We start from the raw sequence: 16,668 nt of genomic DNA, 5'->3' as shown, positions 1-16,668 counted from the left end.
ATAATAAGTATTTCCTAATAATAATTATTCTCTAATAATTAAAAAACAAATAACTATTTTCTATTAATAATTATTCCCTAATAATTAGAAAATAAATAATTATTTATTTATAATAATTATTTTCTAATAACTAAAAAAAAAAATATTTTAACTTAAGCAGCTTGACTAGATATATAATAAATAAGGTCCCATAGGTATGGAATCTGAATCATCTAAGGCCCGAGGGGAATGGGAGAGCTTGTAATAAGATATGAGTCGATTATTAGAAGAGTGAGGATGTTGTATCATTTATTTTGAAGAGCCTGGAGGGTCGAGGTGATAGGGTAGGAGGCTTGATCATTCTTTATGTCTGGAAAGAGTTTTTCTATGTAGTCGGTCAAGAAAGTGAAGAAGGTAGTCGGTCGGGCAAAGAAAAATAGATTTTTTTTTTCACCCTTTGTGGGGGATAGGGCATGTTGGTTAGGATTTGATAGTCAGGGCAGACCATGAAGTAGAAAACCCCGATTCTTAGTTGGTATAGATAGTGGAAGAGGATGGGGATAAGGGGAGGCTAAGATACTGGTACCAACCAAGATACGGAAGGAATTGAGTGTGAGTTGGTGTAGGGGTATTTTGTAGGAGGCAAGGATCCGGATATAAACCGAAAGAATGGAGAGACAAAGTCCTCTCTCAAATTGACCAAAAGAAAGGACATGGCATCAGAAGTAGGTCGATGAGGGCGGTCACTAGGCTTAGGAAGGATTAGTTTGACACCTTCAGCCATGTATTCATCATTGTGTGCAGCAAAAGAATGTGATAGAGTTAAGCAAGTTTGAATGGTTTTGAACTAAGAAGGAAAGGCAGAGGAAGTTTTGGTGTTCAGGACCGTGTGGGAAAACCATACCATGGGAGCTTGGATGGGGGAAGAATACTTACTAGGGTTGAAAGAAAGGCAATTGTTGAGGGAAAGACAAAAATCGTAAGCTGGCGACAAAGATCATAAGCTGGCCAAAGAGTTGAGGAAGGGAAGAAGGTTAGGGTTTTTGGTATTTGAAGCAAAGATGAGTGTGAGTGTGGGGGGAAGGGCAAATGATGTGGAGGGGTGTGGATGTCGATGGCATCGAAGGACAAAGATTTATAATGGTGAAATGTGAATAATAAGGCAAGTCAGGGATATGTTGGATTCGAGCTGCCAGGAGCAAATGAATCTGTTAAATACATGTTCATTTGAATTTTACAATTAGACTTGATTTATAATGCACTGTCTGGCTAGTGAAAGGGCAACTGAAGATACTCATAATAATATGCAACCGAGTCGAGAAATCCAAAAAGCTAGGGGGCATGGGTTGGGGCAAAGGATGGGTCCAACTAAGCTAGGTCCAGAAGAAGAAATGGGACATGATGTTCAACCCTATATGTGAATGCTCAGGATCATATGGTGTTCAGGGTTCGGGCATTGGGCATTGGGCATTGGGCATTGGTTAATATTGGGCACTTGGGACTAGAGCTCAAGAGTGTTTGGTGCTCAGCACTTGAAACTTGGTCTCGGGGGAGTTCGGTAATGACGTGGGCAAATATTTTATATAAAAAAGTGTTTTGGGAAGGAGTGACCGATAATAAAGGTTACTTGTAACGACGAACGTTAGCCGTCACAAGAGGAGGTGATTGTGAGGATTGTTACAAGAGCATGGACAATAATAGCAGCTGGCGACCGTTGAAGAGGGGTATCAGGATGAGAGCTACTACTCGAGATGAAAGGTATAAAAGGGACAGATAGTCAAAGGAAGGATATGGTTTTTCCTCACCAATGACTTTTTCACTCCACAACATCTTTCCTTGAACCAATTCTTGCTTGAGCATTGGAGGTAAGCATGGGAGGGGTCACGCCAGGTCAAGTCGGGCGCTCTTTGACCACATGTTAATCTTGTCAGGAACGTGTTCTCAAGACTCTGAGACAGCATGGGTATCCAAATTCTACACTCTACAAAATTAGTACCCTGTAGGTGAATAATTTGGCAATGGTATAAGCTGCATGATGATTCCAATACCTAGGAAACATACAACTGTAGAGTAACTTCTTAACCGAGTGGGTGACCACATACCAAATAGGTGCATAACTCAATTTCCTTGGAATGGGGTGAGGGTACATCCAGGCTCAGGCATTTTTAACTTTTACTTTATTAATCTTCCAGTTCCTCGAAGAAGAAGGTACCATTGCTATGAAATTAAAGTTTTTGCCTTCACAAATTGTCACAGTTAATATGGTGATCATTGAAGTTTTAGATCAATTTTTAACAGATATAAAATATACTAAGAGGATAAATATCTCTGTAGTTTATCTCCTTTTAGAAGTGTGGAACTGAGGTAGGGACTTCAGCTCTTGCTCTAATATGAAATTAAAGTTCCATTCATATGCAAATTAATATAAATTAAGACGATCTTGCAGCTTTTATCAAAAATAAGGAAATCCTGTCGTTCAGACAGCAGCAGCTTTAAGGGTAATAAAATCGGAGATCTTGTTTGTGTAGAAATCTGGTTGTACGGAATTATTGGGACTTTGAAGCATTTGCAGAGTTGTGACACCTAGAAACAGTTGTGTTTAGTGTGAAAATATGGTGACAAGAAAGAAGGGAAAAAAAAGGATGCACTTAAATCACCTGATAGAACAAGAAGAGTTTTGCAGCCACCATTTTGCCCAAATAGTATATCAGTGTCCAACCTATCTCCTACCATGCAGATTTGAGATTTTAGAATGCCGAACCTGCAATGATATAGCAATATCAGGCGCCCTCTTCTCAGTGAACCAAGCTAATATGCATCGATGCAGTAGGTTAGGTATGTCTTAGAGAAGATCAACTGCGCAACAGATGGAACTAATGCAAAAATCACTATGAACCATTTGACAAACTTTTAAAGGTGTCACCATTTCCCATGGAGTCTAATTTTTGTTGTTCTAATTTAAAACATAAAGAATTAGATAACTAATAGAAATTTTACAATCAAAATTCTGAGTTAAAATTTAAAAAGAAACAGCAATCAACTACAAAATTAGCAACAATATGATATGCAGGTTTTTTTTTTTTTTTTTATTATTTATTTTAACTCCACCCATGACAAATAAACTCTATCATATCCCAAGCTCCGATAAAGGAGAAGGATTATATTAAGTTGCCAACTAGCATAAAACAAAGACAAATATTATATATGAATTCATCAAACTATTATGTTAATGTTAGCTTATTTCCTGAATGAATACAGACAACAATATCTATAGGACAACTACATTTTTTATGAGGATTTAGATATAATATTAAATATGCAAAAGCTCTCACACTTGAATAAAAACATTATAAGAATACCGATTATTTTAGATTTGAAATATGGAATATAGAAACACTCACTAGAAAACAATAAAAGTAGTACATACGATGATTAAGAGAAGAATTTATATTTTATATTTACAAGAGTAAATGAGTACAGGTGAAGATAAAAATAATAGAGAACTTAGATTTTACGTTATGTTACATAAGAAAGAGTAAAATGAGAAATAAAATAGTATTATTGTAGATAGTTTGTTAAGAGACGAAGTAATAGTAGTTAAAAAGGGAGATAGATTTATATCTCTCAAGATAGCGTAAAAGAAACTATTAATCTAATTAGTATATATGCACTCAAAAAAAAAAAATGATAATCCCAGTTTGCCTCATTGACTATCTCTAGGGGTGACCGGCCCGGTCTCACGGAAGTTTCCCACCGGCCACCAGGGTAAATCGGGAAGCGCATACGGCGGCCAGCCCAGAAGCCCAGCATCATTTGATTACGCCCCCCATTTGGAGGAAAAATTCCTGCAAATACGCCGTAGCTGGGGTTCGAATCGTGGGTGCCTGGGAGACAACCTGGATGTCCTACCGCGGCACCATGACCCTGGGGACTAGTGTATATGCACTCAAGAAGAATTAGATGAATACATCAAACATAGGTTTTAGAATAATAGTAGTTAAAAAAGGAAGATAAGATTAAAACTCTCAAGATAGTAATAGCAAAAGAAACTATTAATTTAATTAGTAGGAGATCGAAATTGACATATAACAATAAAAAATGAGGAATGTGATAGGCTACAAGGGGGATATAGAAATAAAGAAGGAAAAATTATATTAAATTTTACGATAACATATGAACTTATGCTAATATGTTTTTCAAGATGAAAGAACAACTAGTTACATTCAAGAGTGAGAACAATAAGTCATAAACTGACTTTCTTATGAACAAAATGAGGGATAGAAAAATTTATACAGGTTACAAGGTCATCCTAGAGAAAACTTAACCATCCAATATAGGTTAGTGACGTTAGATACACACCTCAAGTATAGTATCAATAAAAGAAAAATATGCATAACTCCTATCATCAAGTGATTGAAGTGAAATGATGGAAAATAAAGTATCTTTAGAGAGAGTCAAGAGTATACTAGCAATTCGAGTACATGGCAACTCGAATATAACATGAGATAAGATGACAAAATTTGAAAATGATGACCAAGAGTATACTCAGTAAGTACGAACACTACCAAATAAAGAATTTTGATAGTGAAATGAGAAAACGTTAGAAAAAGTGACAAAAATGAGTAGCTTATAAGTTAATGTACACTTATAAGAACAAAGAAAGCTTAAAAAAGTATGCAGTGACCCATAAAAAAGTTGAACAAAAATAGTAAGTAAAGCCATGAATGAAGCTTTCAAACATTTTATATCAACAACTTGATATAAGAAGGGGGAAAGGATATTTATATAATAGCTAAAATGAGAGAGGAAAATAAGGAATCCTACCCAAAGAAAATGCATTAGTGATGAATCTAATAGGGTACAAGTGAAGGAATTAAGATGCGGGAAAAAAAACGACGAAAGAGGTATTTTTATCAATATTTTAATGAAAATTTATGTGACTAACTTAGCTTAAAAATTTTCAGTAGGTCATAGAAGTATAAAAATTTAAATTTTTATCAAAGGAATCAAAGTTCAAAAATAGAAATGGGGTAGAAAATTGAAAAGCATTTAAACTAAATGATATTTCAATATAGGTATGGAAGTACTTAGGGAAGTAGGGTATTGAATGATTTACAAAATCATTTAACCTAATATTGAGAATGAAGAAAATATCTAATAGTGGAAGGTAAGTATTTTAGTTCCTTTATAAAAACAAAAAAGACATAAAATTGTGTGAATTATAGGGACCAAGAGTGATAAAAAAATAAGAATACCAAGGTGACCAAAAATTAATTTTGAATTCATACCTAAAAGATTGATGAAAAAAGTTATATATCTCCTTAAACAATTGATTGAAAAGTATAGAGAAAATAAGCATGACTTACACATGATATTAATTGACCTAGAAAAAACTTACGAGAGTCTTGACGGAAATTATATAGAGGATTTTAGAAAAGCAATGTATTAACATAATATATATTGAAACAATTAAGAATATGAATGAGGATATAATTAAAAAAGTAAACTCTGAGCAGATTAACTGAAATATTTTTAATAAAGATAAAATTACATCAAAAATCAACTCTAAGATCATATCATTTTACACTAATCGTGGATGAACTTACTAAATACATCCAAAACATTACCATAGTGTATATTGTTTGCAAACGACATTATTTTGGTCATTAAGATATGTTATGGAATAAATGTTAAGCTCAAATCTTGATGAGTAACACTGGAAGTAAAAGAGATTTTAGACTTAGTAGAAAAAAGAAAATATATAAAATTTAAGTTTAATAGGAGGCATAACGAAGCAATTACTAAGATAGAAAATAACAAGTTACCTATAATTGAGAGTTTTAAGTATTTAGGATCATTTTTACAAAAGGATGGAAGAGATAGAAATATTTCATATAGAATACAAGTAAGATAGTTGAAATGGAGGAAGGTGTTATGTCTTCTTTGTGATTATAAAGTACCTCTAAAGGTTAAAGATGAATTAAACACACGATCAGAAGACGAGAGTTGCATAGATGAATATGTTAAGGTGGACGTACAGACATACGAAGATGGATAAGAAATGAAATGAGAATATTAAAGGAAAAAGTTATGATTATACCTACTAAGAAATAACTCTAAGAAACATATTTAAAATTGTATGAATATATACTTAGGTGACTAATAATGTCCTAGTTAGGCGACGTGAGATCATGATAAATACACATATTTATGAAGGAAGAGAGATAAAAAAAAAATAGATTTAATTAGTAACGATAAAACATGATAAAATTTATTTATATATAGATGAGGATATAGTAGTGGATCGAGGCATACAAGGATCCATATAGTCAACTCCGCTTAATAGAATAAAGACTTGGTTATTATTGTTGTAGTATTCTATGAATTTTTTTAGTTAGCCAATAACTATTATAACATTACATAGAGCTTAATCAAGTCTGCTAGGGCAGGTCCTAAGCCCGAATGAGAAAGAGTGAGGATTGCATTAGATTATCGACCAGCGTTGAATTCAGGCAAATATTAAAAAAATGGATCCATCAAACTATTGTACTAATGCTACATCTCCATGAGAACTCGGGTGTAGTATTAAATATGCAAGAGTTCGCGTTATAGGGTCCAACTATAACATATTAGTAAGGGTCACTACATCTTTATGAGAACTTAGGTGTAATGTTAGATATGCAAGAGCTATCATATTATAGGTTGGATAAAAATAAATATTATAGAAAAACTAATGGTCTAAAATTTAGAACATGAAATATACGAACACTCATGGGTAAAGCAACGGAGGTAATGGATACCAAGGTTTAAAATCTCGAACCGTGCCGAGGTTTCAATCCTCGGTATTTTTTTTATTTATATATAGTAATTATTAGATAAATATGTTTATTGTGTATAATTTAAAAATAAGTTATATGTTGATTTTATATAAATTCTCAATTATTGAACAACCTAATATTGTTAGAAAAAATAATTAAATATAATTTTATTTTAAAAAATTGATCGATCAATAATTTGAATTAAATTGATACATTATAATATGTTACCTTACTAATACCAAAAGGAGTGACGTGAATAAGATGGAAGCATTGGTTCTTGTAACATTCTACTTAGGTCAACTCCATAATTCTCCAACGCCTAGATTAAATAATCATCCCATGACATGCAATATTGATATTGATTTCTCCACATGTCCATCAGCGTGTCTCGATTCATCACTGGATGTTGGATTTGAACTGGCACCACTGAAATCGGAACGGGTACAGAAACAGGCACAGGATAAGGATAAGGATAAGCATACGTCCCTGAGCTCTGGTATGATGGATCATCATATGATGCATCAGAGTTATAATAAGAAGATTGCGAGTATGATGAACTTCGACCAGAATCAATTTCAACTAAACTCTCCCGTATATCTTGATAATTATGAATTTTCTTTTGTTTGTCACCCTTATATCGAGGCTGATATTGAATAGCGTTACTTCTAGCTCCATGATCATAATCTTGAGTTGCATGTGTGTAATCTATCTCACATGTCCATGGCTCCGTCGGTTCTAGAGTAGGGGGAACATAATTTTTACCACTAGATGCATCACCACTGTCGTCACTTCCATGAGTATTTGCACTGCTATCAGCATCACTATCCTTATTTCGAACTTCTTGTCGGACCACATTGTCAGAAGGTGATGAAGTTTCATCACTATCATCATGTTCTTGCTCATCAATTGCATCGAGTGGATTTTCTCTAATGCTTAATTGGCCCTTTCTCGTAAAAGCAGGAGGTTTACCTTTTTCTTTCTTTTTAGTAAAAATTGCAAGAATTTTGCCTTTGCTTTTGCCTTTATCTATGGACTTTGATTGGATTTGGGATTGAGATGTTTGAGAATGTCTAGACCTAGATCCAGAAAATCGAAATTCTTGATCAAATGCTTCATCATTATCTTCTTCCTTACAGATATCTCCTCTAGCTTGTATTTTTTTCAATTGCTTGAGTAAGAAATTGAGATGGTCGTAGTGGGTCTCCTGCTTCATCAAGTAATGGATTCTCAGCCTCAACAACGCTCCATCAATCCATCATTGGATCATTTTCAGTTTGGACAAATCCAATATCAAATAGGTCTACATCACCAAACTCTTGTTCTTCATTATCTTCTGTTATTACTCTTAGTTGAAGACGCATATTATAATGAACGTAGACCATCTTCTCCAAGCGACGATAAGAAAGACGATTTCGTACTTTTGTATGAATGAGCGGAGAAAGTTGACCAATTTCTTTCACAACCACTTGAAGACGTTGTTTGTGAGAGAATTCGTACTGCAATCTTTTTCAAATTTAGAGTTGATTCTCCATATTGTAACCACCATTCAGCTGTAAGATAAATAAGAACAAAATTAAAATATTATTTATATTTGTTGACAATAATTAGTAATAATTTTTACTATACTTATCTGCATCCATTTTATATCTGCATGACACTGCAATAGGATCGCTAAAAGAACCATATGCCTCTCGAAATAATCGACTTTCATTAATAGTCTCAGCAATTGATTCTCCATTTGTATGCAGTCTTGATATTACATGTCTGAGAGCCACTAATAAATCATCATTTGTGCCAAGATTATAACGGTATTGATATTAGTTAGAGCCCTAGAGCCAATCATTTGATGATTGTTGTATGGACTCGTTGTATCATATTCTTATGTATATAAAGACATTTGTTTATGGTTATTATGCTTACTTGTATTGGTGTCAAATAACTAATTATAATAGCGTCCTTGAGTAGAAGGTTCTTACCTATATCAATCGATTGGTTGAATCGATATTGAGATGATATAGGGAACACTACTCTTAATCATTCATAATCAAGTATTAACATTCAGGGACAATGTTAATGCGACGAGACTAGCATGTAAGTCAACTCGATGACTTGATCTCACAAGTCATGGATATGGAGATATCAAGTTGACACATGGGTATGCATTGGAGAATGTATACTGAATGACCCGCCATGAGAAAGTATCATGGATCGTTATATGAGTGTCATATACTTTCTCATGTGGCTATTAGTATGACTATTAGTTCTTGGACCTGAAATCACCATGGTTCCCTACATAAGGAGTTTACATACTTTGACTTCGTCAAACGTCACCTGTAATTGGGTGGACTATAAAGGCGATTACTGAGTATGTAACAAATTATGCGGAGGGATGTGAGTGATGTAGATGGGATCTATCCCTCCTATATGACGGGAGTGACATCATTATTCTTGATAGAGTGAGACCACTAAGTGCATGGCCATGCCCAAATGAGTCAATATGAGATGTTGAGCTCATTTGATTGAGTGAGTCTACTTGGGATTCAAGATTTAGATTGATTAGAGGATGACACGGTCTATGCCTCATATTGATCAATCTAGATGTCAAGGATAAAAGGACACTTGTCATATATTGTGAGGGGTCACAATTAGTAGTCACAAAGTGATGTTGGATCTCAACATTCTTGTAACTTGGGTAGTAATGATGTGTTGCTAGATACCGCTCATTACTTATGTTTCTAAATGAGTTTAGGAGCATTGCCAACGTTACAAGAACCTATAGGGTCACACACAAGGGGCAATTAGATGGAGATTAGGTTCATATGATGAACCAAGAGGATTAGGTTCATGTGATGAACCAAATTGGATTAAGAGTAATCTAAAGTAAACTAATTGAGTTGGACTCAATTTGGTTCATGTGTTAAATGAGTCTAATTTGGACTTAGACTCATTGAGTCAATTTAATTCAATGAATAGAGATTCATTAAATTAAAATTGACTTGAACCAATGGTTAGATTTGATCAACCATGGGAGAGAAGTGGTCAAGTTTGACTTGACTTGAGAGGAAGATGAAAGGTCAAGTTTGACTTGACCATTGCTATCTCATTTGTGAGTTGGCATTAAGTGGACTAATGATGATGTGCCACATCATCAAGGCTAGCACATGTGTGTGCCACCTCATGAGGGAGATCAAGAGTTGTGACTCTTGAAATCCCATAGAGGTTTATAAGCCTCAAAAAGGTGGCCGACCACTTAATTCACAAGTGTGAGTTTCATTTGGTTTTGGTAACCTCCTTCTTCTTCCTCTCTACCTTTCTTCTCTCCCTCTCCTCCACCATTGTTGATCCTCTAAGATTGCTAGCACATCTTTAGAGGTTCTCTCCATAGATTTGTTCGTGTGGATACACATAGAGGGTTGTACACTTGACAACCTTGAGATCCGGCGAACCTTGGACGAGCGGGATTTGCGAAGGGCATCGCATCAAAGGTAAACTCTTTTCTTTGTAGATCTAGTGTAGATCTAGGTTAGAGAAACTCGTACACGTAGAAAAATTTTGTTTTATAACTTCGTACGGATCCGGTGGCATGGGATTCGGGGTTTCCGCAACGCAAAAAGCGATTTTTGCAGCCTGAAAAAAATCCAACAATTGATATGCCGGATTGAGATAATAACCTACGATAATTAAACATATATAATTATTAATAATAATATTAAAGATTCTTTATCATTAAAAAATACGTACCGGCCAAATGAATATATTTTCCCATTTGATTGTCTCATCTTGTAGTGATTATATCAATGGAATGTTGATACTTGGTTGGTGATTGTAGACGCCTCTTAATTTCCTCTTTTGCTTCATGAATTAGGCGATAAACGTTGCCCATTTGTGGCTTCTTGTCCATATCAACTTTACGTAGAACAACGTACAATGGTTCTACTGCTATAAGAATCTCTGCGATATAGTCCCAAAATCTGACAGATATAATAATTTTTTTCACCTCCTTACCTTCGGTCGTGTTAGAATATCGAGAGGCCTCCCAATCCTCAGAAGAGAACATAGCCTTTAATCCGACTTTTTTTTTATTCAACGACTTTAACAGGAGAAAGTGACCCAGAATCTCTCCATCAATAAATTTCCTCATTAATCCATGAACCCAATGATAATTATAAAGGAATTTTGTTAAAGATTGACCCTTTTTTACTATCTTCTTCACTACAAGCTTATCGATATCTGCCATCATCAAATCGATACAGTGTGCTGCGCATAATGTCCAAAATAATGTTTGATACTGTTGCTCCAATAACTCTCCAACCCTCTTAAAGTTGGCACCATTATCTGTAATCACCTGCACTAGCTGTTTTGCACCTATCTCTTGAACTACACTATCCATCAAACGATATATGTAGAGTGCATCATGATAGTCTGTAGTTGCATCAATAGATTTATGAAATATCACCTTTCTATTGCAGTATAGTAGAAAGTTGATAATGCTCATCCGTGTAGGTCCTGTCCAACCATCACACATCAACGTAACCCCATATAAGCTTCATTGCTTCTTGCATGATAGGATCCAAGTCTTGATCTCCTCCACTTATTCATCTAAATATGGACCGACAATTTCATATACAGTCGGAGGTTGAATACTAGGACCAGATTTTTGGATGTTGGACACCATGCTACGGTAGTATGTGTTGTTTGCTGCATTAGGGGGAATATGATTAAAATGAAAAAATTTAGCAATACTTTTACCGATTGATTTCTTCTTCTCTTTTAAATATGCATCATCAATCCTAGTCTGTTTGCTAGCTTGGTCTAGGAATGTCAATGGATCAATATCAGCAATATCGACTGCACGTCTTCGTCCCATAGAAGGAAAAAAACGACCAATACCGCCTTGTGTTGAAGGAAGACGAACACTTGCACTCCTTCCTAATGTTGATGCAGTAGTTGAGCCACTTCCACTGGCACCAGAGCCACTTCTATATCGCATATTTTGCTCATAGTCATATTGAGTTCAAGAGTCGCTGAGAGCTGCTAAAAAGTCTTCATCATTTGGAACTTCACCATGACCTTCAAATTCATCATAGATTGATTCTTTAGAGCTTTGGCTATCAACAAGTTCACGTTGTTGTTGTTGTTTATACATTAATGCTTTTTTGCCATCAAGTTCGTCTTTCATTGCACGACGAACTTCTTGAGAAACTTTTGGACAATTAGAAACATCTGGATATCCACCAGCAAGATGTTGTTTTAGGCGTGTGACTCCACCGTTGCGTCCAATCATATTGCAATGCAAACATTGCCAATGGAATCGATTTTCTAATCGACATGCGTGTCTCCAAGCTGGATCATGAGATTGTTGTTTGGGTGTCATTGCCTATGCATTATAAAAAAATTAAAAATAATACACATTTCCAGGTAATGATCATCATTTTATAACGTTAAGAATATATTTATCATTGTAAATTTATAAATTAAATATATAAATTATAAAGAGCAACTTTCTAAAATTTGAAACAATCTCCTAAAAATATTAATTCACCTTTCTCAATTTAGAATGATCAGAATTGCAAAAGATTATAAGTGTTTTATTGAATCATAAACATGACAACATAGCTTTATCCAAATTTTTAAAATAAAAGACTTGTAATATTTCTAAACAAATTACAAAAATTAATATTCATGGATCCAAATTTTAAATTAATTCTAAGATAAAAAAATATTATCTATAATAAATATATAAATTAGCATAAAGATGTTACTTTATATATAATAATTATATAAATTAATTAATTAATTAATTATTATTTGTAAAAATATAAAATGATAAAAATATCAAAATATAAATTTAATTTATTAGTTTTTTTAGATTTTTTTTAGAATTTTTATTTTTTTAGAATATTAGAATATAAATCTGAATTATTATTATTTTTTAAAAAATTTTAAATTAAATTTTAAATAATAAAAAATATTATAATATATATATATCAGATTTCTTATATTTTTTTAAAAATTTTAAACAGATTTTTTATAATTTTTTTTAAATTTTAAACAGAGTTTTTATAATTTTTTTAAAAATTTTAAATACAATTTAAAACATTGAAAATTAATTTTTCATAATATTAATTAAAATTTTAATTTTTAAATATATTTTTTATATATTTTAATTTTTATTGAGAAAATTTAATTAGGATTTAGAAAAGCCTGTTTGAAATACCATAAGCGAATACCAAACCAACCATAGGAATTGTTATAAATTTAAATTATATATAATTTCCTTCACCCCTACCCCTAGGGCACACTCGGCACACGCCGACACACGCGGGCACGGGCGCCGGCAGCAACGAACGATTACGCCGCTCGGCAGTGGCGGATCGCAGGCCTCGCCGCTGCTGGCCTCGCCGCTGCTGGCCTCGCCGCTGCTGGCCTCGCCGCTGCTGGCCTCGCCGCTGCTGGCCTCGCCGCTGCTCGCCTCGCCGCTGCTCGCCTCGCCGCTGCTCGCCTCGCCGCTGCTCGCCTCGCCGCTGCTCGCCTCGCCGCTGCTTGCCTCGCACGTGTCGAAATTTCTGCGTGTCGAGTGCCGGTTTCGGCCGGGCGACGGAACGATAAAAATCGTCCGTGCCGCCCGGCATGAAACGGTATTCTAAACCTTGATAGATATCATGATTAGAAGAAAAATTAGTATTTTATATGTACAAAAGACCAAATAGGTAAGAGAGAACACAAAGATGATAGAAAGCTCAGGTTTTAAGTTATGATATACTGGAATAAGTAAAACAAGAAATAAAGTAAATATTGTTATAGATAGTTTCATTAAAGGATAAAGTTGTAAAAGTAGTTAGAAAGGGGATAGGATTATAACTCTCAAGATGGTAGTAGCAAAAGAAATTATTAGCGTAATTAGCATATATGCACCTTAAGTAAGATTAGATGAACACACCATATGTAGGTTTTGGGACGACCTAAATGAGGTATTATAAAACATTCTGCCAAACAAAATGATTTTAATAGGAGAAGATCTAAATGGACATGTCAAACCAAAAAATAAGGAATATGTTAAATGGATATGTTGAACCGAAAAATAAGGAATATGTTAAGGTACATGGGGTTACGAATTTGAAACAAGAAATGAAGAAGGAAAAACTATATTGGATTTTGTGATTGCATATAACATTATACTAGCTAATATATTTTTTAAGAAAAGAGAAGAATACTTGATCATCTTCAAAAGTGAGAATAATAAATCACAAATTGAGGAAGGATAGAAAAAATTGTAAAGATTACATGGTCATCCCTAATGAAAACTTAAGTATCCAATATAGGTTAGTAATGTTGGATATACACCTCAAGCATAGTATCAATAGAAAGAAAAATATGCACGACTCCTATAATTAAGCGATGGAAGTTAAAGAATGGAATACAAAATATAATTAATGAGAGGATAGGAGTACAAGTATTAGGAGAACTATATGACTCGAATACAACATAAGACAAGATGATATCAATGTTGAAAATAATAACCAAGAGTGTACTTGGTGAGTCAAAGAGACGTACATCTTGGTGATGAAATAAGAAAGTATAGGAGAAAGTGAAAGAAAAACGAACAACCTATAAACCATTATATACGTAAGAATGAGGGCAACTTAAAAAATATATAATAGCCAAGAAAGAAGCTAAGCAAGTAGTGAATGAAGCAAAAATTAAAACTTTTGAACACTTATATCAAAAATTAGATACAAAATGAAGAGAAAAAAACATTACAAAATAGCTAATACGAGAGAGAGATAAGATATTTTATTAAATAAGAAGTATTAAAGATGAATAAATAGAGTACTAGTAAATTATGAGGATATAAAAGAGTGATGGAAGAGATATTTTTTTTCAATTTTTTAATGAAGGTTTAGGAGATCAACTTAACTTAGATAATTTAAGTAGGTTAAATAAGTAAAAAAAATTAAGTAGGTCAAACTTCAGAAGTAGAACAAACTTTAAATGAGATGCAAAATAGAAAAGTAATTGGATCAGATAATATTCCAATAGAGATATGAAAGTGCTTAGGGAAACAAGATATTGAATGATTTACAAAATTATTTAACTTAATATTGAAAACGAAATACAGGAGGATAAGTACTCTAATTCCTTCTTATATAAGAAGGATGGAGATATACAAAATTTTACAAACTATAGGGGTATTAAACTAATATGGCATACCATGAAACGTGATAAAGTAATAAAAAAAGATTAAGGATCGAGACCACTGTGGTAGAAAATCAATTGAAATTCATACTTGGAAGGTCGATAATATAAGCTATATATCTTCTTAGGTAACTAATTGAAAAATATCGGGATCAAGAAAAATTATATGGAGAATTTTAAAAAAGAGAGATATTAACGTAACATATATTGAATTAATTAAAGATATATATGAGGATATAAACAACAAGAGTGAAAACTTCAGGCAGATTAACCGAAGCGTTTCCCATAAAAATAAGATTACATCTATTAGATCGAGAAAACACTAGAGAGGGCGGGGTGGTGAATAGCATGCTTCGTAGACGTTCGGAATTCGTTCGATAAACAAAGTAATGTAATGGAAAAAACTAAAGTTAGAATAGAAGACACGGTGGTTTTACTTGGTTCGCACCCCATGGCTACTACTCCAAGACCCACAATCACTTTTATCGCTTTTGATGGTCAATGACTATTAATCTTCTTCTTAAAAGAGAAGATGACTCGTTTCTTTTACAATGATAGGGTTCGGTAACAAACTTGCCGACCCTTAGAATATTTTAGCATGAAAAGAAACGAGTATAATAAAACAAAATGTAACTAACTAAGCATTACCAAATGCTAGGCTCATTTGAGCTTGTAGCAGTCTCGCGTCATTGTTGCATCGTTGAAACAGAGCGCAATAGCATTTCGGAGTCGGAGAGGTGTATAACAACTTTTGGAATGATGTCGTCATTGGTTGGAGCTTTGGCACTAAATAGAAGTAAAGAGGCATAAAAAGGATGATCTAAAGCAGTCGTTTGAAACCCCTTTTAAAGATGATTCTAGGGCTTGGACCAACGCCGAGTGCCCCTAGCTTGGTTTATCAAATCCACCTCCGTCGGTGAGTTAGCTGACTCTAGGCGCCTGGACTACTAATGTGGCACCATATGGACGAAGTTCTTCCATCACAACTTTATCCCTTCCCAGACGTCAAGATCCCTCTCGAGCGCTTGGAAGTTGACGTGCACCACATAATCACGACGTGCCACCTCATCTAGACACAACCTGCATTTTGAGCCATCCGGGCACTAGATCCACTCGGGGCGCTCAGACCTCCAGTCGCCTAGATCCACTCTAAGCGCCCGATGTTCCTTTTTTCGACCGCCTCCCATTTTTAGCTTCCTGCATCATAGTTGAAATCTTAAATAGGACCAACACCTACTGCTCTCCTTTCAAGAGCGCACCCTCACTATTCCACTAGGAGAGTTTACCTGGAGTCAAACCTTGGTCCATCCGTCTTGTTTGGACTTTTGCTCAGCTTGATCTCGACCCTCGGGACTTTCCTCTAGGCCTCCGATCCTCGACCCGTCTAGACTTTTTGCTTGGTAATTTCCTGCCTAATCCATCCGATTAGGACTTCCTTACCCAATCCCTCCGACCAAGATGTCCTTGCCTAGACTCAACTAGGGCTTTCCTGCAAACTTAATAAGCACATCAAACCTCAAAAGGACTTAACTTTTAATCCTTTGCCAATATCAAAACCTAGATTCAAGGATATGATATTTCTTGCACCAACAACATCAAGGATCATCAATCTTTATCTTTTTACACTAATCATGGATGAACTCACGGGAAACATTTAAGATACGGTACCATGGTG

The 16,668-nt window shown here is 34.5% G+C and overlaps 1 protein-coding gene across 2 annotated transcripts in view; it reads right to left on the bottom strand.

The window, feature by feature from the left end:
• Positions 1-2,218: 2,218 nt before the first annotated feature.
• The window catches only part of LOC121975089 (phosphoglycolate phosphatase 1A, chloroplastic-like), a 49,399-nt gene continuing 34,949 nt past the window's right edge, over positions 2,219-16,668 (bottom strand). For both annotated transcript variants that reach the window (XM_042526488.1, XM_042526487.1), the window contains 2 exons: positions 2,637-2,740; positions 2,219-2,562 (listed from right to left, as the gene is read on the bottom strand). In XM_042526488.1, coding sequence (XP_042382422.1) covers positions 2,456-2,562; positions 2,637-2,740 — 211 coding nt within the window. In that variant the 3' untranslated portion in view covers positions 2,219-2,455. The remainder of the gene's footprint in view (positions 2,563-2,636; positions 2,741-16,668) is intronic.

Source organism: Zingiber officinale, chromosome 4B (assembly GCF_018446385.1).
Source record: "Zingiber officinale cultivar Zhangliang chromosome 4B, Zo_v1.1, whole genome shotgun sequence".
Classification (NCBI taxonomy): domain Eukaryota; kingdom Viridiplantae; phylum Streptophyta; class Magnoliopsida; order Zingiberales; family Zingiberaceae; genus Zingiber; species Zingiber officinale.
The sequence above is the reverse complement of the archived record's forward strand: the minus strand, read 5'-3'. Positions and strand labels throughout refer to the sequence as shown.